At 34.2% G+C, this 26139-nt stretch overlaps 1 protein-coding gene across 2 annotated transcripts in view; it reads left to right on the plus strand.

The window, feature by feature from the left end:
• The window catches only part of Cbfb (core-binding factor subunit beta), a 52159-nt gene that overhangs the window by 21791 nt on the left and 4229 nt on the right, over positions 1-26139 (plus strand). Inside the window, exons 4-5 of one of the 2 annotated variants that reach the window (XM_046435228.2) lie at positions 5564-5680; positions 17350-17445. In XM_046435228.2, coding sequence (XP_046291184.1) covers positions 5564-5680; positions 17350-17445 — 213 coding nt within the window. Of the gene's footprint in view, positions 1-5563; positions 5681-17349; positions 17477-26139 lie in introns of both variants that reach the window. The other variant, XM_046435229.2, reaches the window with a different exon arrangement.

The following is a 26139-nucleotide window of genomic DNA, read 5'->3' on the forward strand; positions in this document are numbered from 1 at the left end:
ATCAGTGCTATGGTGGTACTGGGTGGGTGATATCATATTCCCCACTGCCCTGTAAGCATACCCTTCATGTAGTTGACAGGAGTAGATAGTTGTTGAATAGGTAGATTTTTTCAAAGAGAAATTATTATAGTGAAGATACAAGGAAAAAATTCTAAATCCTACCTGTTTTCTGCTCTTCAAATATATAAATGTTTATTGAGAACCTAAGGGGTAATGATTATTCCTTCTTAGTGTTTTCCCAGTTTCTCAATTTACAGACTAGAGTTGAAAGTGTTTAAACTCTTAACAGTTTATTACAGAGAAGTGAAATATCCTTTCCAATTGAAAGGGATTTTTTGAAAGTGAAATCTTTTCTTCTTGCTTTTGTCAATAGCTTTGACTGTTGGTTTCTGTGCATATTGATTTTGTGATTCAATACTAATGTGTATGAGGGTCTTGTTTCCAGATCTACAGTTATTCTGTATTAATTACCTTTAAATTATGTTCTTTTGAATCACTCAATAGGAACTCTTTCTGCCATCTCTTTGTACCTTCTGATTCTCTCAGATCAGCTACCTAGAAGCCAGAAATCCTGTTCTTTTCTATAAATATATATTTGTAGAGGAAAAGACAGTTGAGGTTGCCACTACTTATTCCATATTTAGATATTCTTTGAACAAGATTTCAAAGAAGGAACTGTTGGGTGAATAAATGAGAAGTTGAGTAGTTTTTCTCATACCCTTCCTTTTCAAAACAGGGTTACTAATTGTTAGCTCTTAAAATAGTTTGGATGGGCTGAGGCTGTAGCTCAGTAGTAGAGTGCTTGCCTAGTATGTGTGAGACTTGAGTTTGATCCTTAACACCACATAAAAATAAATAAAAAGAATAAAGGTGTTGTAAAAAAAATCTTTAAAAAAAAAGTTTGGAGGCTGTAGCCCACTGCTTGGGAGGTTGAGGCAGGAAAATTATAAGTTTGAGGCTAGGTTGGGCAATTTAGCAAGACCCTGCTTCAAAATAAAAAAAAAAATTAAAAGGCTGGTGGTGTAAGTTAGTGATCAGGTGTCCCCTGGGTTCAGTCCCTGAGGTTTGTGTATAAGAGTGGAAGGTGAGTTTGTTCCATTTACTAAATTAAGGTTATTTATCATCCATCAAGCCCTGTACTAGAAAGATCTTTGTGTTTGTCTATGAGGGGAGGGAAAGAATGGAGTTTTTACTATAATGATTGGATTATTTTTGCTTTGCACACCTGTATAAGAATAATGAAACCAGTAGTCTTCCTTAGAAAAATGTACGTAGACTCAACATACATTTTTACACAGAATTTTGAGAGAAGTTGAGTGATCCAAGATCCTGTAACATACTTAAGATATCTGATTCAGCCAACAAAGGGGAAGTTTTTTACTTGGGGATCTATAACTTAACCTTTAGCCACTGGGCTCCTGACCTGTTTTCTTTTAACCCCCCTGTCTGTTCATAGCTCCATCTACAGGGTTCTTTTTTTCTACCTAACATCAAAAAGTTGGACTTCTCTGCAGGTTCTTTCTGGGTCCTTCTCTTTTTTTTTTTTTTCCCCCATTTACTCCTGGGGGAATCTCTTCTTCCTTCTCTTCAGTTTCAAATATACAATATTGTTGGTGGCTGCTAGATTTGTAATATCATCTGAGATTTCTCAAAGTGCTAAAATCCCATATGCTACTGCCTACTTGGAATCTCCTTTTGATATCTCATATGTCACTTACATAACAGATAAAAATTGTTACAAACATTTATTATGACAACTTCATTGAGATATCCACATACCATAAGGTTCAGTCTAAAAGTATACAGCTCAGTGGTTTTTAGTATATTCAGAGATGTGCAGCTATCATAACTAATTCCAGAATATTTTCATCACCCACAAAAGAATTCTCATACACATTAGCAGTCATTCCTAGCTCCCCTCTCTCCTCAGCCCCTAGCAACCACTAATTTCCTTTCTGTCTCTGTATCTGCCTGTTCTGGACATTTCATAAAATGTGTCCTTTTCCTGGCCTCTTGAACTTAATATGATGTTTTTAAGGTTTCTTTATGATAGTAAGCATTAATACTTGTTTCCTTTTTTTAACCAAGTGTTTCATTATATCAGTACTAGAGTTGATGGTACAAACATGTTTTTGATGACCCTGTACTGCTTGAGTGATAGGGAATTTGAAGATACAAAATATGAAAATCAAATGATAGCATATATAATTTAGGTAGAATATCACAAAACTGATAATTTAGATCTTGAATGTATTAATTTTGTTTAACATTTACCTTTTCTTAAAAAAAATACACAATGTGAAGCTATAATTAGTTTTAACCTGTGAAATCTCACACACATTCTGTGATATTTAACTTTTGGAAAGATAAGCTATTTTGTTATTTTCTTGAGATTAGCTGCATCTATTTACCCATTTTAAAATAGCTTTATAAAATCCATTTTGTAGGAAAAAATATTTAATTGTTCTAGAATAATGGGTTTAATTCATGGGTCATATTTAATATTTTTTTCTGAAGTTTTGAATGAAATAAGTCATCATCATTTTAAGTGTAAAATGTCTTTGTGTTTAAATAACATTATTGAATTATGTTACAAAATATCAAACTATTAAGAGTCAGAATTATATGTTCTTCATACTTTGAGGCTTGGTATTCATGAATGTATAAAAGCACCATTTACTTTGAAGATTTACATATAAGACTGTATTTATTTGAATATGAACATCTAAATAAATCACCAGGAACATCTAAATGTTCTTTTTAATTAGGATTTTAGAAACTAGTTTTATTAAGAAATGTAGGCATTTTCTAAAGCCATTTAGGAATTTCTCAAAACAAATCAGTGGTTTTCTTTGTCATGAGAGAACATTTATAAAGAAGTAATAAATGGGTTTTTAAAAAATTTAGTATTTTTATAAGGAAAATATGTTTGTGAAAATTAATATGAATAAGCTAAGAGATTATGGCATTTTGAGTTCTGAAAGATGTAAACCATTTTTGAAGAATATAAAATCTTGATTAAAGTGGTATTAAAGATGACTTAGCTATTAGATGAATTCTTTTCATGATTCGTATAAAACTTTAAAATAGGTGCTCACTTATAGGTGAGATGTTCTACTCTCCACTATGTGCCATTTAAGGGTAGGAGGAAATCTTCATTTCAGATGTGGTGAGTTGAGTTATATTGATGTGAAGAATAGTAGGATAATTTTGTGAGGTATTAAACATAGGTCAGTCAGCATAGTTACTCATATGACTAGATGCACATAGATGGAGTTTTAAATTCACAGTGTGGAAGGGCATGAACACTTATCAGAACAAGAAGGAAATATGTGGTTAAACGGTTTCAGCTCTTAACTGTAGACTATTTCCCTTCATCCAATTGAGAGGAGAAATGGAACCTTAGGTTTGATGAGGTTTTTTTCCTATTGCAAGTTGAAATTGGTTCATCATGGTTTCTTGAAACCCTTAACAAAAATGGTTGTGTTTAGCAGTGTAGGGAAGTGACATAAATGTATATGTAGTAGGAGTCCTATAGATTTTATATTACAGATGTCCCAGGAACAAATTTTCTAGCATATTTGTAATTATTGGAAGTCAGTTCTTATTGAGCATCTTTCAAAACAAGAAGGATGCAAGAATCTTTGTGAAGAAAACTGCTAAGTAATCTCAGTGACTCAGGAGACTGAGGCAGGAAGATCGTGAGTTCAGAGCCAGCCTCAGCAGCTTAGTTTAGGCAGTAAGCAACTCAGTGAGACCCTGTCTCTAAAAAAACATAAAAAGGGCTGGGATGTGGTTCATTGGTTAAGTACCCCTGGGTTCAATCCCTAGTACCAAAACAAAACAGAACAAAAACCCTGCTGAATTAAGTAAAGAACAAAATTATGCTTCCAACCTTTTTTTCCCCCCAAAATGAGAAACTGTCTTACCAATTTTCTGTACTCATAGTAGCTTGCAGAGCACTGAAATTATCCAGAGAAAGTACATTTGGATAAGTGAACTTATCCATAGGTAATAAAAAAACTTTGTTTCTAAAGATGTATTTGATTACCTGGAGTTTTGAGTATCATTTAGGTACTGCTTCTTCTGCATTTAAAATATCTTAGCAAGGCAGTAAATGATTAAAATCTATGCTAATTTTCATTCAGAAGCCCATATTAAATAAGGTAGTGAGGATCTAAAATGATGTTTTTAAAAAAATAACTGTTAAAGTGTATTGTTAGGGTAGAGGAGATTGTAGGAAGTGTAATAATTCTCTTAAAGTTCTTATCTGTATCTGTATCATAGTAAAATATTCACTTCAAGGTAGCATTAGCACCATCCTAATTACCCTTTTTTTTTTTTTTTTTTTTTTTGATATGAGGTCTTTTTCTGTTGGCTAGACTGGTCTCCAATTTCTAAGCTTAAGTGATTTTCCTTGGTTTAGTCTCCCAAGTAGCTGAGACTATAGGTGGGGTACCACCATGCCTGACAGGAATGAGTCAGTATGAAAGTTAATTTGGTGATTGAAAATAATATGAATTTGGAAGTCTTAAAGTGAGTTTTACTCTAGGAATGGTGAAGAACTTGGTTATTTTTTGAAGAAGAAAGCTTAAAACTTTAAAACTTCAATTAATTCCAAAGCTTAAGGATATAGGAGTTTTCTGATAAAGTTTAATGTTTATCACAGTATTCCCACTTATTGAGAATTCAGAATGTTTGGTTTTTTATTCTTAAGTTTTTATTATGTTTTAATTTATTGATGGATAGTGCATAATAATTTTAACAGTGAGTTGAAATAACTAGATTTTGGGTTAATTTATTGATTTCTGGGAAAATTATTGATTTTACATTAGTTCACAGCTGTGACCTAATACATTTCCTGGTGTATTTTAATGATTGTTAAACAGTTTAAATTAAATTCCTTTGAAGAGATAATACCTTGCAAGAGAAAAACAGGATTAATTATCAGGAAGCTGTGCAGTAACTTATAAAACTAAAGGAAATATGAAGAGTTGAACCGTGCCTGGCTACAGGTATTGAAGTTGAAGGAAGCAGTACATGCTCTAATCAGAGGATAGTGAGTTCCAGTTGTTTTCCCTCTTTATATCTTTCTATGCAAAATCAGAAGAACATCAGGACAAAGAATCTGGTGTCCTAGCCTTAACTGGAAGAGTAAAGAAACATTCTTCAAGCATCACCTTATTACAAACAGTTTTTACAAATCCTATATAATTTTCTTTTTAAAATAATCTGGAAAATTGTGACTAGAAATAAAATCCTATGTCTGAGGATATAACTTAATGGTAGAGCACTTGCCTATCATTGAGTTTGATCCCCAGCACTATGAAAGGAAGAAAGGGGAAAGAAAAGGAAAAGGAAGAAGTAGGTAGAGAGGGAGGAAGGGGGAAAAGGAAGGAAATAAAATCCTAGTAGGGCAGATTAATTTATAGAATATGTCAGAGACTGTGGTGTGTGTATTTTTTAAAGAAAACTATGGATTGTTATAAATAAGCTTAAACTTTTAATGTTCACACATCTGATAGTTTTTTAGTGGTTTTCATTCTTCTTTTCTATGTCTTAGGTGTATTTGAAGGCTCCCATGATTCTGAATGGAGTCTGTGTTATCTGGAAAGGCTGGATTGATCTTCAGAGACTGGATGGTATGGGATGCCTGGAGTTTGATGAGGAGCGAGCCCAGGTAGGGTGACGTCAGGCCTTTCTGAACATTCATCTTTTATTTAGCCCCTAATCTTGCTCTTGTCTAGGGACCTATTTTACCTAATCTTTAAAAGTAAATATAGAGCCAGGTGCGTTAGTGCATGCCTATGATCCCAGCCGCTGTGGAAGCTGAGGCAGGAGCATTGCAAATTCAGAGCCAGCCTCAGCAACTTAGTGAGGCCCTAAGGAATTTAGTAAGCCCATATCTCAAAATCTCAAATGAAAAATGAAAATGGGGATGTGGCTCAGTGGTTAAGCACCCCTGGGTTTAATCCCTGGTACAAAAAAAAAAAAAACATAAAATCTAGACAATAATAAAAAGTAAATCAAGAAAATAATACATTCTAATAATATTGAGGAATTCTGAAAATGTTGAAGCCCACATCTGGTCTCAATTTGGGTAAAGTGTTTTTTTCAGTGGTTCCAGACTTTCATTGGATTAGTCCTGTCTGCTTGGTGGGAACTTAAAAGTTCAGTAAATGGTTCTATTTAGTATTTGTTAGTGAACCTTAGAACATTATAAGGGGGATAAAATCATTCAAAATAAAATGTAGAAACAGACTAGGTGTAGTGGTGCACTCCTATAATCCCCACAACTCCAGAGATTGAAGCAGGAACGTCATAGATTTGAGACTAGCCTCAGAAACTTCAGGGGACCCTGTCTCAAAATAAATAAAAAAGGGATGGGGATGTAGCTCAATGGTAGAATGTACACAAGGCCCTGGTCAATCCTAGTACTAGAAAGAAGAAAAAAAAGTGGAATCAGCACTTTTGGAATGCCTGAGTAGGAATTTGGCTAATCTTCTCCCCGAAATAGACTGGTTTAAAAACCAGCCAGACATGGTGGTACATCCCTGTAATCCTCACAACTCTGGAGGCTGAGGCAGGAGAATCACAAGTGTGAGGCTAGACTTAGCAACTTAGTCCCCTGTCTCAAAATAAAACAATAAAAAGAGCTGATATGTAGCTCAGTAGTAGCTTGCCTGAGTTCATTCCCCAGAACTGCAAAGAGAAAGAAAAGAAAAAAATTTATTTGTCTTTGGAAATTAACCAAAAAACACGAATTGAGAGACCTTTTTTTTCAAACAGAGCTCCTAACTTTTAATGAGATCAGTGACAGTCTGTGACATTGTAGTCAGGAGCTGCTGCCATCCCTTTCCCACCTCTGAGGTCCCTCAGGTTCTATCCTGCATAGCAGGGTAAGCCACAAGGACTGGTAGCTCTGTTGTAGGGAGGGAGGAAGGGAAAAAAAGGAAGGAAATAAAATCCTAGTAGGGCAGATTAATTTATATGGTCAGAGAGAACATAGACCAGATCTTGGAGAAGATCCATGTCCAGGATATTGTTGAAAACAATAGATGACTTATTAGCAATCTGGCAGTTATTGTTTTAAGAAGCAATAAGAAGGCCAACCAGCCAGAACTTTATCAGGGAAATCCAGGGACATATATAGCTAGAGTAGCCCTACTAAGATCACACTTTTGTGGACTGGAAATTTACATGTGTGTGCCAAGCTATACCTGCTTTAGAGAGAAGACAAAGGGGCCTTTGTAAGCTGCTAGACCCTGGCAAAACACATAGTAAACTGGTAAACTCACTAAATTTAGCATTTCCCCAAACCTCACATAGATCTTATGGCAAAGAACAGAAGCCTATTGGCTTAGATAATTTAAGCAAAACCTCTGACCTATAACTGGCTGACAGCTAAGCTATGCTGACCAGTAGGTAGCCTTCCAGAAAACAAGACTTAAAAAGATCACACAAAACAAAAAACTGAGCAGTGGCATCAGTGGCTACACACTGCTAGGCAAAGCAGACTATAGGATTATTCAATTCGAGTCAGTGAACAAACAAAAAGAGCCAACAACAAGCTAGAAGCAGGATCAGAATTCAGAGTTGCTACACCATGTTATCTAAAATTTCAGTTTTCAACCAAAAAATCATGAAATACACAAATAAGCCTGAAAAAAAAGAAAAAGAAGAATGCAATAGAAACCTTCAAGGGGTTCCAAAATATTGGTTCTTAGAGGCGTGAATTTCAAAGTAGTTATTTAGTTCAAAGAACTAAAGGAAAATTCTTTTTTTTTTTTAATTCTTTGCTTTAAAGATTAAAATTTCTGAGCACATGCCTGTAATCCCAGCTACTTAATTTGAAACCAATATGGTAATTTAATGAGACTCTGCCTCAAAATAAAATAAAAATGGCAGGAAATACAGGCCAGAGGTAGAATGCTCCTGGGTTTGATCCCTAGCATAAAAAATAAATGAATTTTTTTTAAAAGATAAAATTCTGATTATGGTGACTTTCCAAATATATAAAATCAATAAAGAGGTCTAAATTATAAAATAGAATCATGTGGATGTGGTGGCATGCACCAGTAATCCCAGCAGCTCTGACAGCTGAGAAGGGAAGATTGCAAGTTTGAGACCCACAAATAAAAAATAAAGGAAAAGAAAATATTAACAATGTAGCTCAGTGACAAAAGTGCCCCTGGGTTCAAACCCCAGTGGCCCCCCCCAGAAAAAAGGCTCACATATAAGGAAGCCACAATAAAATAAATAACTGGCCTATTTTTGTTGTTGTTGTTGTTATTTAAATGTTTTATTGTTCTGGAGGCTAAAGAGTAGTAAGATGGCATGTGCAGAATGCTGGAAGAAAAGGTAAAGCACATTACCAGATGTTAATGTCACTTAATTTTTTGGTATTAAATTTGTTAGTAGAGTTGAAATGATATTGACAAGAAAAAAAAACAAGTTTCATTATTTCTTTGTTCTCTCTTCCCGTATTCTCCATTTATGGAAATGTGAGAATTTCTAATCCAAGAGATCAAAAAATGAAACCTTCCTTGTAAAAAAATATTCAAAGTTTAAATTCTTAAGAAAGAATCCCTGCTACCCTGATTTCCACAGTGGTAGGAGTCCCAGTTCTTTCAGGAAAATGATATTTTCCAGGCCTCAGAGTTCTCTTTCATAAAACAGGGGAAATGCTACCCACAAAATTATTGGTAGCCTACCATAATACCTGGCATACAATAGTTTCTAAATGAAGATTCTTGATTTTTGTTAATTTGCACTTGAGAATTTTATACTTACAGTTTTCACTATTAAGGGATCCTAATCTGTCTCTTATATTAATATGTTATTTTGAAAGGAATGAATTTCAGCCTTCGGTCATTGGATATGTTTATGCTAGAACAGGGAGTAAACCTGGCCAGTAGCCCCACTTCTGTGTCCCAACACAATTTTTGTTTATCTCTGCTGATCCACAGACAGAAGTAACTTTTCTAAATTGACCAAAAAGTTGTTTGAAAATTCACCTCAATTCTTGGTTGGTGTTACATCAGTAATGATATAGTATTCATTTGGCCCTCCACATCCCGGGGTTCTACACCCATCCATTCAACCAACTGGATCAAAAATATATATTTTTAAAAATTATTTGCATTAGATATATTTTTCTTGTGATTCTTCCCTAAACAATTATATTAGGTATGATTAGCAATTTAGAAATGTTTTAAAGAATACAGGAGGATGCATATAGGTTATATTCAAATACTACTTTTTTTATTTGTTTTATTTTGCTTTGTGGTGCTGGACTTTAAACCCAGGGCTTGGTGCATGCTAGGCAAGCATTCCCCACTTAGCTACATCCCTGACTCCCAATTTCATTTTAGCTAAGGATATTGCATGCACTTATTTTGTATGGATACCAAGGGATAACTGTAATTTGATGTAGAATTAAAAGAGTGATCACTTGTCATTTCTGATACATTCCTGAAAATAAAAGATGTCATTTAAAATAACTAAAATCATATAACATTTTGACCCACAAAATATTTTATTGCTACTAGTCTTAGAAAAGTAATGGTTGGGCATGGTGGTACATTCCTGAAGTCCCAGCTACTTGGAAATCTGAGACAGAAGGGTCATAAGCTCAAGGCCAGCCTGGTCAACTTAGTGAGATTCTATATCAAAGTAAAACTAAAAGGGCTAGAGATGTAGCTCACAGGAAGAAAGAGTTTACCTAGCATGTGTGGGGCCTTAGGTTTAATCCCCAGTACCGCAAAAAAAGAAAATTCTACGCAAAACTATTTTCAGAAGCAAGTTTTTCTTAAAAAATTAACTTATCTTTGTACATTATAGCAAAATGAAAAATTTATCTTTATGTTAATTAGTCTATAAGAATAAATATTTTTAAAATTTTTGAGGGTCTCATACATGCTAGCCCAGTGCTCCACTACTGAGCTGTCTACACCCAGTCCCTTTTATTTATTGTTTTGAAACAGGGTCTCACTACTTTGCTGAGGCAGGCTTCAAACTTGCAATCTTCCTGCCTCCTACCTCCTAAGTAGTTGAGATTATAAGCACATGTCACCATGTCAACTTAATGTCTTACTTCATTTTTTAAAATAAAGGTGCCTATAATGTTTTAATTAATAATTTGGACCCTTGACATCTTTGGCTATTCCCTGAGCTGTATAAAAAATTGACAACAAGCTTAGCATAGTGGTACATGCTTGTAATCCTAGCAATTTGGGGTCTGAGGCAGGAGATTGCACATTTGAGGCCAGCTTCAGCAAAAGCACAGTGCAAAGCAACTCAGTGAGACCCTGTCTCTGAATAAAATATTTAAAAAGTGCTAGGGATGTGGCTCAATTGGTCAAGTGCCCCTGAGTTCAATCCCTGGTACCAAAAAAAAAAAAGTGCTGTATGAAAAGGTTCTTCCCAAAAAGAATAGATATGAGAATTGAAGAGGAAGACTTAAAGCTTTTATCTTTATTTGCAAAATATACATGTACCTAGTATATCCAAAACAATCTGTAAACCATTAGAAAAATTAATATGGATGTTACAAGGTATTGGATATAATACAACGTCAGTACACAATCAGTTATATTTCTGTATATTAACAAACAAACAAAAAAAAAGACAAATACAGGGATGGGGTTATAGCTCAGTGATAGAGTGCTTGCCTAACACCTGAGGCACTGGATTTGATCCTTAGCACCACATAAAGATAAATAAAGTATTGTGTCCATCTACAACCAAAAAAAATTATATATTTCTTTAAAAATAAACAAACATGAAAGTGACTGCAGTGCAACCTCCTGTTCCATTCCAGTTAATTAAAACCACACCTCCTTGCGTGTGCACAGAGTACATAACAGTACTCACTTTTTTTTTTTTTTTTCCCCTTTGTACCATGGATTGAACCCAAGGGCACTTAACCACCATTGAGCCACATCCCCAGCTCTCTTAATTTTTTATTTAGAAATGGTCTCGCTGAGTTGTTTAGGGCCTTGCTAAGTTGGTAAGCCTGATTTTTAAACTCTCAATCCTCCTGCCTCACTCAGCCTCCCGCATACTCATGTTTAACAGCAATTAGTTTTGTCCATTTATATAGATGGCTTCATAAAATATTCACTGTTTTCTAACCCTCAATATATTCGTGAAATTAATCTGTGTTAGTATGTTGTAGTTTTTCATTCTCCTTGTATTTCTTTGTATGATCATGCACTTTACAAATTTTACTGTTAATGGTCATTTGGGCTATTACATTATCAAATATCCTCTCCTCTGGAGAGGTCTGTATATTTATTACTATTGTATACATGCCTGGCATAGAACTGCTAGATCATATGTGCAACCTTTATTTTTCTTTTTTTCCCCATATTTTTTAATTGGTACACTATAGTTCTGCATACTGATGGGATTTGTTGTTACATTTGTACATACACACAATATAACAATAAATTTGGCCAATATCACTCCTCAGCACATCTTCCCTTTCTCCCTACCTCCCCTGGTCCCTTTCCTCTACTAATCTCCTTTTGATTTTCATGAGATCCCCATCCTCCCTCTTAATACCTTTATTTACCTTTTTCCTCTCTAGCTTCCACATGAGAGAAAACATACAACCCTTGGCCTTTTGATTCTGGCTTTTTTCACTTAACATAATGGTCTCTAGTTCCATTTTCCTGCAAATGACATAATTTCATTTTTCTTTATGGTTGAATAAAACTCCATTGTGTATATACCACATTTTTTAATTCATTTATTCATTGAAGGACACTAGCCTGGTGTGAATTGTGCAGCTATAACCATGGGTATGCATGTATCACTGTAGTATGATGACTTTTAATTCTTCAAGATAAATACCAAGTGAGCGGAGTGGTGCATGCTTGTAATCCTAGCAATTTAGGGGCACTGCTACTTTTAATTCTTTAGGATAAATACCCAACATCTGGGTCATACGGTGGTTCCATGCCTAGTCTTTTGAGGAAACTCCATACCGATTTCCATAGTGGTAACCTTAATATTAACTGCCATTTTTTCTAAACTTTGTGCCAGTGTTACCTAACCAGCACATCTTTTACTGCTCTACATCCTTACCAGCGTTTGGTAATATCGGTCTTTTTCATTTTAATCATTCTGATGGATGTATGCTAGTATCTTCTTATGGTTTCAATAATCATTTCTCTGATGATTTAATAAAGTTGAGTATCCTTCATTTGTATAGCCTCAGTACTTTGTAAAGTACTGGCTAAAAGTCTTTTGTCTCTTTTGGTTTGTTGTTATTGTTGTAGTATTGGGGATTAAACCTAGGGGCATTTTACTACTAGCTACAAACCCTGCCCCCGCCCCTTTTTTATTTTATGTTGAGAGGAGATCTTGCTAAGTTACCCAGGCTGGCCATGAACTTGTGATACTCCTGCTTTAGTCTCCCAAGTGGCTGGGATCACAGGCATTTACCATTGTGCCAGCCTTTTGTCTATTTTTATATTGGGTTGTTTTCTACAATAAAAGTATTTTCTCACTGAAATGTGGTTCCTTACATATTTTGAATAGGTCCTTTGTCAGAAAGTTCTCTCACAAATTAAGATGCTTCTGAATATAAGTATAGAAACTCAAAACTGTTTAATGATTGCATTTTGGTATTTTATTTTTAGTTATTTTAATTTTAATTATTTTGTAGATATAAATGTCAGTATGTTTTTTATTTACATGCTTGGTTTCCAATAATGCAATTCTCTAAAAATGTAAAAAACAGAAAATTTTTGTACATCACCAGTAAATATTCCTCCACACATCCCCCCACAAGAAAAAAATAAAAAATCATTGCCATTGTAGAAACTACATTGGTTTCAGAGTGGTTCTTTAAAGACTCAAATTTTCCAGAATAGAATAGACATTATGATTGCTGTATGTATATAAGTGACTCTATGACCAATGGGATTCTGCAATCTGTACAATCAGAAAAATGAGAAATTATACCCCAATTGATTCAAATGTATGAATTGCCAAGATCATTGTAATGTCATGTGTCGCTAAAAAAAAAAAAAAAAAAAGACTCAAATTTTCTAAAAATCCAAAGATAATGTGTACTGTCATGCAAGTTTGTTTTTTTTTGTTTGTTTGTTTTGTTTTTAATGCCAGGGATCTAATCCAGGGCCTTGCACATGCCAAGTGCTCTACCACTGAGTTTACATCCCCAGTGCTCATGATGAGGTCTTTGTTGTTTTTGTTCTTTAGCATCAGCTTTGTTGCAACACTTCTGTAGTTCAGTTACTTTTATTATGAGTGTGTATAGATACTTGTAAATTCTAAAACTATAAAGTACAAATGTCAGCAGAGTGTCTCATTTCTTTGGATGCAGTGATGAATTACATGTGTATCAAAACAAGTTCCTAGTAAATTTCTATTTTGTGGTTTTTTTTTAATTCACTGAAAATGTTATTTTCCTATAGGTCTACCAACCTTCATATTTATATTATCAACATAGAAGCCAATAATCTCACCTTCATTATTATACTTTTTAAATGGTTTTACTTTCATAATCACAAACTTTGAAAAAATTTTTGTTTTCTCCCCATGATTGGGTTAGAAAAAATAAATCCATTATTGGAATTAACAGACTTTCTGTTTCAAACACCAGATGACACTAATGCAAAACTGGTGTCCTTGAGCTATAAGATTTTCCTATTAAGCCAACATATGAACAGCTTTGCTTTTTTTGTATGTGTACAAGAATGTGGATAAAATTAACTTGGAAGAGTCATTTGATTTAAATGAAGTTATGTTCTGCAGAATGATTGATTAAATGTACCATTTGCAGCTGCATATGTTAAATTGTTGCCTTTAAAGTAGATACTGATGCTTCTTCAGCAGATTTATTTCTTCTGGTTTTCATCTGAGAAGTAATATCATTCTGTCCCCCACAGCATATCACATATATATAGGTTTATCAACTTTCTTGGAAACAAATGTGATTAATTTTTCATTAAATGTGAAATTCCATTTTTTAAGTTCTTTGCTGCAGAAAGGTGTTACCAAATTGTAAATAAATACATTTGTAGATTTAGATAATACAATAAAGGTAAAATCACTGTAGCAAAAGTGGTCAGAATATTCTATATGTGCTCTATAACAGAAAGGCTGAATTTTTACTTCCCATATGAATTTTACAGATACCCAGCTTTATTTTATGTTTACTCCACCTGGCTACTCTGTGCAGGTTGTGGTATAAATCATGGAATAACTGGCTTTAAAACAGGAAGCTGGTGGGGACTTGAATACTGGAAACCCCTCCCAGCATCACCTGAAGCTAGATAAAGTTAGTTGTTCATAGCCATTAGTTTACTTCATAAGGGAGCAGGTAGTTTTATCAGCAAGGGCTATCCTTGAAAGGGAGTTGTTTCTTGTACAAGATCAGGATGACACTGGTAATTGCCTATCTTTCTGATTTTACCATTTGTTAAAATGTGGATTCTGTTCACTTCCCATACATCTCACTTGTCACTAATCAGACCAAAACAGATTAGAACTAGAAAATAGAGGGCTACTAAATCTCTCCTAGCTGTATGTTTGTTATTGTTGTTCTAATTAGTTATACTTGACAGTAGAATGCATTTTGAAACATCATACATAAATGGAGTAAAATTTCTCATTTTCTGGTTGTACATGATATAGAGTTACTCAAGTCATGTAATCATATGTGCACATAGGGTAATGATGTCCAATTCGTTCTACTATCCTTCCTTAGCTGGCTTTTTTACTGCAAAAATTGGTAATACTTTTTATTCTTTTAACAACAACAAAAAAAATCCATGACCATTGCTAGAATACATTAATGGCTAATAACTTTTTTAGGGACTCAAATCACATATCATGTTATATACTCATTTTATCCTCTAATTTTCCTCTACTGCACTTAATTGCAGTTGATAATTTTATATTGAATTGCTAATTTAATTTTATTTTCCACCTGCCCCACTGGATCAGAAGCTGCATGAAGAGCTTGTTCTCTTACATTATATCCAAAGCACCAAGCATAGTGAGTTGGGCATAATAAAGGCTCAAAAAATATTTGTAGAATAAATGAAAAAATGAACAAGTAAATGCACAGAACAGAAGGATCATCAGAAAATATGTTCAGTTGATGCCTAACTAAATAATAAAAAGCCTTCAGGGAACTGGGACAGCATTCTTTTGCAAGTACCTCTGGCTTGTATAGTACATTCTGAGCGTACAATAGGTATGTGTAATGTTTAATAAAATGTGTGAATTTTACATACATTAATGTTTATAAAATAATTCTAACACAATGCTGTCAGATAATTGCTTAGGCACTTATGTGTTATCTAATCTTTACAAAAGCATTGTTGTACAATATTTCTCTGCTCACTTTACATATGAATTTACAGTAGAAAATACCTTGTCCTGGGTCCTAAAGATAGTAAGAGCATCATAACATTTTTTTAAATATTTATTTTTTAGTTTTTTAGATGGACACAATATCTTTATTTTACATTTATGTGGTGCTGAGGATTGAACCCAGTGCCTCATGCATGCTAAACGAGCACTCTACCACTGAGCCACAATCCCAGCCCGCATCATAACATTTTTTATTCAGTCCTGGAGATATAACCCAGGGCTTCTTGCATGCTAGGCAGTGCTCTACCACTGAGCTGTATTCTCAGTTCCAAGAATGGGAATTTGATCACATTTCTTCAATTCTGTTTAAGTTAATAGGTAGACATTGTGTCATTGAAAATTATAAGTATTTAAAAAAAAAAAAAAAAAAACAAAAAACCCTGCTAACAATGACAAAGGATGTAGAGTAAGGTATCCAGAAGGGCTCAGTCCAGGTCTGGTATGGCACTTATACTATCAGAGGCTCCAGAGTATTTTCATCTTCCTTCTCTATTGTGCCCAGCAAGTGACTACATCCTCTTTATTATGTTTGCACAGGTAGCTGCTGCATCTGTGAGAATTACATCAATTCCCAAGAAGGGATGGTGAAATGTCTCCTAAATAACTTGCTTGGAAGCCACATTGGGTGACTTGTGCTTATGATCTCATTGACTAGAAACAAAATACATGGCCACCCCTCGTTGCAAAGATTCTAGGAAAGTCAATATTGATGTCTTTTGATGTTGTTTTGGTTCTTTTAGTTTCTTCAAGTTTACCATTGAAAATCCTAATACATCTTCAAAAGTATATGACTACAAGGTTGAAAATCCTGTGCTGTATGTACAGTGAGGGATTTTGTTTGTTAAGTTAGAAGGTATTGTGTGGTTAGGTTGTGCCTTAGAAAACGTGCACTTGTGTCTGTGGTGAGTGGTTGGAGTAACAGAATAGATCATTTAGAATACCTTTGCAGTAATCCAGCTAAGGGCTTTTACTTTCCCAAACTAGGGAAATGTTTGTAAGAATAGAAAGGAGATTCAGGCTGGAGTTGTGGCTCAGTGGTAGAGCACTTGCCTAGTATGTGTGAGGCACTAGGTTCGATTCTCAGCACTGCAAATAAATAAATGAATAAAATAAAGGTCCATCAACATTTTTAAAAAATTCTTTTAATAATAGAAAGGAAATTAAAGATTCCAAAAATGTAGGACTCAGTGGTGATGGTTAATTGTCTCTGCGGAAACTAGAAGAGGGTGAAGAATTAAAGATGGCTCAGATTCCTAGTTGAATTGAATGAATGGTACTACCAGCTGAGACTAAAGAAGAATAAAGGAGAAGGTTTATAAAGTGCCTTTTTATGACAAAATGTGTTTGAAATATCTGGATTTTTTTCATGCGTCGATCTTTAGTCACTGGGAAAAAAATTAGGATGCTATATTATATGTTATTTTTTTATTGATAATTTTCCTTAGGAATATATTTGGTTTTTGTTTTCTAGAAGTTTCTGGCATTTTATAGTCAGATTTTATATATATATATATATATATATATATATATATATATATATATATTTCTGGCTTTTGTGTCATAGTTAGGGCTTTATTTCAAATGAGAAATATTTATCTCTCTTTTTTTTTTTTCCTTGTACTTCTATGGTTTAAATATTGACAGGAATTTCATTTTGAAGAGTAAGAAAAATGAAGGGAAAAAAAGGGAAGGGGTTTTCAATTGTTTGAATACAATTAAACATGACTACTATTTCCAGCATGTATTACAAAACATGAAAATATACTATACTGATTTTTTCTCTTAAAAGTACCCCCAAAATTTATTTATTTATTTATTTTGGTGTTGATATCTTGAGAAGTACTTTACTTTTTGTTTCCTTCAAAAAATAAAACATCCCCAAATTTTAAAAATTTATTATAAATTAAAATAGTTATTTCACATATATTCTGACAGCAGGAGGATGCATTAGCACAACAGGCCTTTGAAGAGGCTCGGAGAAGGACACGTGAATTTGAAGATAGAGACAGGTCACATCGGGAGGAAATGGAGGTGAGAGTTTCACAGCTGCTGGCAGTAACTGGTTAGTACTTTCCCCAAAACTCTCAGGCTGTTTGTGATATATGTGCATAATATTTTTTAATGCTTTAATTTTGACTTTCATTTTAAAAATTGTACTTGCTTATTCTATTTGTTAAATGAAATTGCTATAAAGAAACGTATTCTAATTTTAAGGTTGTATGTGAATTCCTCATTTATTGTTTTTCATAAAAATTATTTATTACAATAAAGTATATTTTCCTCTTAATTCATCAATCTAAATATTTTTGAGATTATTTGTAAAAATTACCAATGTTAACATAGAACACTATTATTTTGGGGTTACTGGGGATTTAACCCTACAGCACTTTACCATGGAGCTATATTCCCCAGCCCTTTTATTTTTTATATTGAAACGGGGTCTCACTATGTTGCCTAGGGCCTCAATAAGTTGCTGAGGCTGGCCTTGAACTTGTAATTCTCTTGTCTCTACCTCTGAAGTTATTGGGATTATAGGTATATGTCACCATGCCCAGCAAATTTAATAATTTTCAAACTACTCAAAGAATAGAATTAAGAAACTACTTCTCAACATTTGTTTATTACAGAATAAAATACAGGAAAGTGTGTTATGCAGTTTTAAAGTTTGGTATCTTTGTTGGCATGGACATATATATTTTTTCCTATATAAAATTGGAGCCTGCTTTAAGCAGATCTCAATTATAAGAATTAAAAGAATACATAAATGGTTGAGTACTAAAAATTCTTTAAAAATATATTTGAACAAAATAAAAATAAGAACTAGTGTGTTTTAAAAATGTTCTCGGAGGTTAATATTAATATCTGTCATTCTTCCAGTTTATAAACTTAGTATCAACATGAACATTTCCTACAAGAAGAAATAGAGTTAGCATGGACACAATACCTTTATTTTATTTATTTTGTAGTGCTGAGGATCAAACCCAGTGCCCCAGCCCAGCATGTGTTCATTTTTAATTAGGTCTATTAAAGCATTCATTTTATCAAATATGGTAATCTCTTTATTAAAATTTAATTATAGTATATCAACTAAATAGAATAATTTCCAGCCATGAAAAACAAATGTTTTGTACCTAAGGGAATCAAATTTATAATTACAGAAGGTAAATGGTGGTTACCAGGAGAAATGGGGAATGACTATTAAATGGGTATAGAGTTTCAGTTTTGTAAGATCAATCTGTTCTAGAGATGAAACATACTACAGTGTCACTACTGAACTGAGTGCTCAAAAATGGTTAAGATGGTAAATTTTATGTTATGCATTTTTACCACAGTTTTTAAAGTTTTAAAATCATTGTTACATAATACAGAAACTTTATAGGTTTTTTTTCCAAGCGCAAAATTATATATACAATATCATTTAATGTAAAAGTGTGTATGTGCGCATGCACACATATGTGCATGTTTACAAAGATAGTGTTAAGAGCCTAGACTAGAGCCAAACTGAGTTCTGAATCTAGTGGTACCACTTACTTTGTCACATTGGACTAATAACTTCACCTTTCTGTGACTATGTTACTCATATATAAAACAGGGTTATAATGAGCCTGTCTTCTAGGGTCATTGTGAAGATTAAATAAGTAAATACATGGGAAAGCACTTGTAGAGCATGTGGCACTGATTAGATGTCAGCAGCTGTTATTGTTACTATGTCCTTTTGTGTGGTATTACAATATATCCGCTTAGAATAAATTTAAAATAAAACCTATTCAGTGGTTAGTGTATTAAATAGATTCAGCATCTTTTAACGATTGATAGTCCTTTGTAAATGAATTTATTTGTCTAATGAACTGATAACAACTAGGGATGTTCCCAAGAATACCTTTTTTTAGCTCGGAAAAGAAAACAGGAAGGATATATGTGACATACTTGTTTTCTCTTAAGATTTTACAAACTCCCATGCTACCTTTTTTATTTTTTATTTGTAAAATTAAGTTTTTAATGTATGATATGTATTTGTTGTCTTACACTTACCCTTTTTGCTTATGCTATTTGCAACTAGATGTAGAATATACTTGTCTACCATTTATCAAAGCGCAGCTTAAATGTTATATATGACTGTTCTTATTCATCTTCCAGTTTGTAGTTAGTGGAAACCATAGCACTGCTTATTTCTGTTAGTATTCTTATGGATAGTATGTTGAAACAATTATAAATATGTCTGACCTCCACTTAATTGAGATCCCATAGATAGAGCCCGTAATTTTTGTGTTCCTCACATTTATTCACCACAGTGTTTTTACATTGTGTTTAGTTGTTAAATGAACATCTTCAGAAAAGCCCTATCCTGCCTGAGAACTAGAATTGTAGGATAGTTTGTGGGATAAAGTATATGATACATATTAATGATGCAAATATTTTAAATATTTACAATTTGTTGGTTTATATAAATTAGTTAAATAAGTAATAAAGTAATGAGCCCCAACTGTGTTGTGCTGGATTCTGCATTAGGAACTGGAAATACATAGATTAAAAATGCAGGGCTTCTGTCCTTGAGTATCATTCTTGTGGGAAAAATTAGTGTGTAAACAGATAATTGTGTCCTTTAGCAGCCTGCATTTATAATGGTGGGTTCAAAGGGGACTGCAACAGTGTAAAGGAAGGAGGAACATTTAAGTTGGCTTTTGATTGAAAGATTCAACGGAGAATACACTTGCAGGGATTTAAAGGAAGAGTTTGGGTTTGCCAGGTAGACAGACTGGGGAAAGCTTTCCAAACAGGAGGAGCACTAACTGCAAAGGCATGAAGGAATAAGGGAGCTTACTAAGTCAGAGCATGGTCAGTCTTTCTGGAACCAGCTACCATGACCTTAAATTAATGTATTTGAAGAATAACTGTTTGATAATTAAAAAAACAATTATTTTGGAAGTTTTTAACTTGTTTGGTTTTTCTAATTTATAATATTGTTACTTGAAAAAATGTTTGATTCTCTTCTTGGAGCTTATCTGTGTCTGTGAACAAAAACTGTTAACAGAGGAGCCAAGTAATTTGTTGCTGAGATTGTTTTTATTAATTTTTTTTTTTTTTTTTTGGTCAGTGACGGTGAGCATAGGCTTTGTAGTCAGACCTCATTTACATTTCTGCTCCATCACTTGCCAGTCTCTCTTAAGGCCCAGTTTTCTCATAGAAATTGTTGTGAGAATTAAATGAAAAATGCTTGTAAAGCACTTAGTGTGGTTCTTGGTATGTGTATGCCTATAGTAAATAATAGCTCTAAAGTACTTCTTCAGTGCTAAAAGCTCTACCACAGTGCTGGTTCCAGTTAATTGAATTATCTGGCTAGCAAGAACATCCTTTTAGTTCTCTCAAGTGTTTCAGGGCACTTTCTCTGCATTATGACTAGAGCATAGAGAAAACAGTTAAATTTTCATCAATGATTTAGATCTTATAGTTCCTTACAGCAGTAATGTGAAACATCAGTTCTTGTAGAGAGCTGTCATCTAGGAGATTGGGCTGGAATCTGTCTCCAGAGTATGCACTGTAGGGAGGTTTGAGGTTTGCATGCCTTTTGGTACTTTGTATGTATATGTTTTCTTCATTTCTTTCTTTCTTGCTATTTTACCCATAAACTTTTTTTTTTTTTTTTTTTTGATGGTGCTGGGGATTGTACTGAGAGCCTCGTACATACTTGGCAAGCATTCCGCCACTGAGCCCCATCCCTAGCCCCTCATAAACACTTTTATTAATTTTTTTTTTAGTCGTTGACAGACCTTTATTTTTATTTATTTACATTTGGTGCTGATAATCGAACCCAGAGCCTCACACATGCCAGGCAAGTGCTCTACCACTGAGCCCCAGCCCCAGTCCCTCATAAACATTTCTTAAGGTCAGCTTATATTCTTGCAGTTTATTTTCTTTTTCCTAAAAGAACAGTGGAGAAAAATGTTTTTCTCCTGTAATTAAACATCTTTAGGGATTGAAGTATCACCTTATCTATCATTCTTACTATAATTGATGAAAGCAAGACTCTCAGAAAAATTAATTGACTTGCTCTCTTTCAAATAGTTGGTTAGTAGAAGAAAATGTGAGGACTTAAACCATAGTTTTCTAACTAGGAGGTCTCCACAAATACAGCCTAGCAGTGGGAAATTAATTTCCACACCACCCATAAAGATGATTAGGCTGAAAAAGCAAAATCTTCCAGGAGAGGTTAAAAACCATTTTGCCTGGAATAGAAAAGGCTGAGGCAGAAAAGAATAATATTGGTTCTAGTGGGTGGTCCTAATGGCTGACTGGAGACAAGGACCAGAGAACACTGGTAACTCCTGGGTGGCAGTAACCCAGTAAATGGTCTTTGGAAGCCTAATATTCTGGCAACACAGAGGTTTAAGGATGTCTGCCACTGTTTGAATAACTTCTGAGACCTACAGCTCTGTCATGTTAAACTTGTAATGGTGCAGCTCATGAGCATAATGTATGTATAAAGTTAAGGTTTTAAGAGTGCGAAGCAGAACTCCAAGTGGTTGGTGGTTCAGGGGTTTGGATTTCCACCAGTGTCTTTTAACCTAAAAATCAGTTATTAAATTCCATTGGCATGTTTCAAAACTTTACAGATGATAAAATGGAAAGTTTTCTAATCACCATTCCTGGTGGAATTAGCATGTTCTTTTTCTAGGTTTTAAGGAAAAGATTATTTCAGTAGTATAGTATCTTCTTCACCTTTCAGAGGGCAGATTATTATTAATTTGGATGATGAAAGACTATAGTGAAATGAAGAAACATATTTTAGTAACCTTGCCTAAATCACAGGTGTGCAATAAAATGATGTGCAAAAGATACAACATGCTGCATATAATATCTTACCCTGTGGATATTTTTAAAAGGAATATATTTGTTTGAATATGCATAGTTGTACTGTAGTCGGATACATAAGACAGTGATACTGTAGCCAGGCATGGTGCACACACATAATCCTGCTTCAGGAGGATTATAAGTTCAAAACCATTTAGAAGGTCCTAAACAACTTAGCAAGACCCTGTCTGAAAATCAAAAAAATGCTGAGGATGTGACTCAGTGGTTAAGCCCCCCTGCATTTAATCCCTGGTATAGAAAGAAAGAGACAGACAAACTTGTACACTGTGGAGGGTGGAACCAGGTATCTGAGGGCAAAAGTGTGAGGGTTATCACTTTTCATTATATATTCTTTGTACTTTATAAATTTTATATCATGTGCATCTATTGATTGTTTACAGAAAAAAAAAGAACATTTGTTCTTAGTATTAACACATAATAATGAAAAACAGAAGATTCTTAAATATTCTGTCTATAAACTGGCATATAGGCTATTTTTTTTAATGTGAAACCATTCTGTTTTGTTGATGTTGTTGTTGTCCTGAACCAGGTATTGAACTCAGAGGCACTCAACCACTGAGCCACATCCCTAGCTCTTTTGTATTTTATTTAGAGATAGGATGTCACTGAGTTGCTTAGGGCCTTACTGAGTTGCTAAGGCTGGGTTTCAACATGTTGTCCTCCTGCCTCGGCCTCTCGAGCTGCTGGGATTACAGGAGTGTGCCACTGTGCCCAGCCTGTGTATATTTTTAAAAGGAATATATGTGAAATTTTATACAGAGTCCCATTTTATTAAATAGATAAAAGGGTCATAACTCTGGATGAAGCAGAGGTAAGGGTTATTCTGATCTTCCTTTGGGGTTCCTGGAGTTTTTTAAGGAACCCTGTAGGTGGCAGAGGTAACTTGAGGGCCTTTGATGTGGTAGAATAAACATAAGGTTTGTAATGGGTTGCTAACTTTACTATTTTGCCATGTGACTGACATTGGGAAAGTTGCTATTCCTTCAGCCTCATTTATGAAACCTACCTCAACAATTGTTGCTAGCTCAGTACCTGGTGCTTAGAATGGAGGCTTAGTGAAAGGTAGTGTCTTCACCCCTTCACCCACCTTTCTATCCTTATGTCTGCAAACATATCTTCAGTAGCAGTAAAAGTAGGCATATCCTAACTTCAGACTATGAGACTCAAAGATATCATTTTGCCAAGCTGTTTTGATACTCATGGTTGTTTTGATTTGGTTTGGTTTGGTTGGTCAGTGAGTTTGTTTTTTGAAACAACCAAAAATTTTAATTTTTTCTTGGTTCTTTGGGGGACTGAGTTAGCTGTTACTCCAGGGTTGAGCAGTGACTAGGAAGGGATACCTTCTGGAAACATACAGTTCGGGTTTTGTTTGTTTGTTTTATGGTACTAGGGATCAAACCCAAGGCCTTATGCATGCAAGGCAAGCACTCTACCAACTGAGCTATATCCCCAGCACCATAGTTGGGGTTTTAAAAAAAAATTTGTTCTAATTAGTAGAATACATTTGACACATCATACGTAAATGGAGTATAACTTCTCATTGTACATGATGGAGAATCACACCAGTCGTGTAATCATATATGCACATGGGGTAATAATGTCCAATTCATTCTACTGTCCTTACTATCCCCATACCCCCTCCCTTCACTCTCTCCTTCCTAATCCAAAGTAACTATTTTTTCCTAGCCACTACCCCACACCCTATAGTTCTTGATCTGGGTGTTAGTTATGTGGGCCATGTTCACTTTTCAAATTCATTGTTATATACTTAATTTGTCATTTTCTGTACTTTATTAAAGACAATTTAAAAGGAAAAATAACCTTAGACATTACTATTCTTTAGTGTTCCCCATTGGTGTCTATATATAGAAGTAGCCCAGTGCCTTTTCTTTTTTTGGTTTTTGTGAAGGAAGAAGAAGGTTAATAGTACTGTGACAAACCTAGTGCTTTAATCATAGATGAATTAGATGCCTCACTTGTCTGTCTGATGGCAGCTTGTATACCGTTTCGAGAGACTACCTTCAGCTTGATTGAACTCTTGACCTAAAATGTTATGTTGCACTGTTGGCAGTTGATTAGCTCCAAGGTGACAAGGTGCTGAAAGAGATTTTTTTTTATCATTACCTAGAAAATGCTTTCACTGGGTTAAATTATAAAGTGTTAGCAAATAAATGGTTGTTTTTAATGTCAGAGAATGGGTAAATAATTATGTTCTATAAGGAGTTTTAATACAACTCAGCAAATCATAGGATAATTTTATTTGCAGACTATTTGGAAATAGAAAAACGTAAAACACTTTATGTGGGTTTTGTATTTGTGTTTTGCATGTTTTCAAAGCCTTCGATTCTGTGTGGTCCAAGAAAAAAATTTTTCAGCCTTTATTTACTTTAAATTCCCAAGACTTTGCTTTTCAAATCATTTAACTCTACACATACTCACTCTTATGTAAGAAAAACATCAACATTAGAACATATCTATACTGGGCTTTCTTGGGACATGTGTTGGGAAAATGCAAATGAGCGTGAGCTGGGAATAAGAAAGACTGAGAATGAGAGGTGGAAGAAGATAATTGAGGTAGGAAGAAGGAAGAGGTGTGTTCTTCTAGTTTCGATTTGCTTTTATCATAGAAAGGATAAATGTTTTCTTTTACAACTTAGTTTATAAAAATTACTCTATCTGCAGGATGTGCTTGTTGTTCTAAGCATTTAGAATGTTATTTTAAAAGTTCACATAGGTAAATTGGGAAGTGATGAGCAATTTTAACAGTGACAGCACAGGTGCATACTGTGTGCTAGGTGCTATACATTTTAATTTTTGCTGTACACTTGATTCTTTTTATTTTTACCCCTCCATACTGGGATTTGAACTTATTGGTGCTTTATGACTGAGCTACATCCCTATCCCTATTTGGTATTTTTTGTTGTTGTTTATATTTTTTTAGATATACATGGACACAATATCTTTATTTTTTTATTTATTTTTTTGATGTGCTGAGGATTGAATGTAGTGCCTCACAAGCACTGTGCCACTGAGCCCCAACCCCCAGCTACCTATTTTCTTTTTCTTTTATTTTTTTTTAAAGAGAGAGAGAGAGGAGAGAGAGAGAATTTTTTACCATTTATTTTTCAGTTTTCGGTGGACACAACATCTTTATTTTATTTTTATGTGGTGCTGAGGATCGAACCCAGCACCCCACACATGCCAGGCGAGCATGTTACCACTTGAGCCACATCCCCAGCCCCTTTCTTTTTATTTTAAGAAAGGGTCTCACTAAGTTGCTGAGTCTGGCCTTGAACTTGTGAACCTCTTGTCTGGGCCTCCTGAGCTGCTGGGATTACAGGTGTGGTCCATTGCACCTGAGTGAATCTCCATTTTTGAAGAACTGAGGCTAAGAAATGTGAGAATAGAAATGAAGAGAGGATAAGAAATATGCCTAAGGTCACGTTTTTATAAAAAATATGATAATGTAAAAAAAAATATGTATATATATATATATATATATATATATGTATATATATATATATATATATATATATATATATATATATATATATATATATATATATTTATGTGTAGCCATGACCAGTAGAGAAACCTCTAACTGCTGGGGACTATTCCTTGTCGCTCGTTTGGAGTCATCCAATTATTATTAATATAATTTGAAAATTACTCTTACCCAAGACAAAAGCTGAACTGTTCTTTTCCCAAAGTATTATTGGTAGGTTAGTAGTGATTTATAAATACGTAATTAGGATTGATTTTTCTCGGTGTTTCTTCATTGCTCAGCCCCTTTCTAACCTTCATTGACTGAAACCAGATGCTTATATCACCATCTCTGATTCTGCAGAATTGATC

This window comes from Marmota monax, unplaced genomic scaffold (assembly GCF_021218885.2).
Source record: "Marmota monax isolate L192 unplaced genomic scaffold, Marmota_monax_Labrador192_F-V1.1 WCK01_AAM20220418_F8-fsc00024, whole genome shotgun sequence".
NCBI lineage: Eukaryota > Metazoa > Chordata > Mammalia > Rodentia > Sciuridae > Marmota > Marmota monax.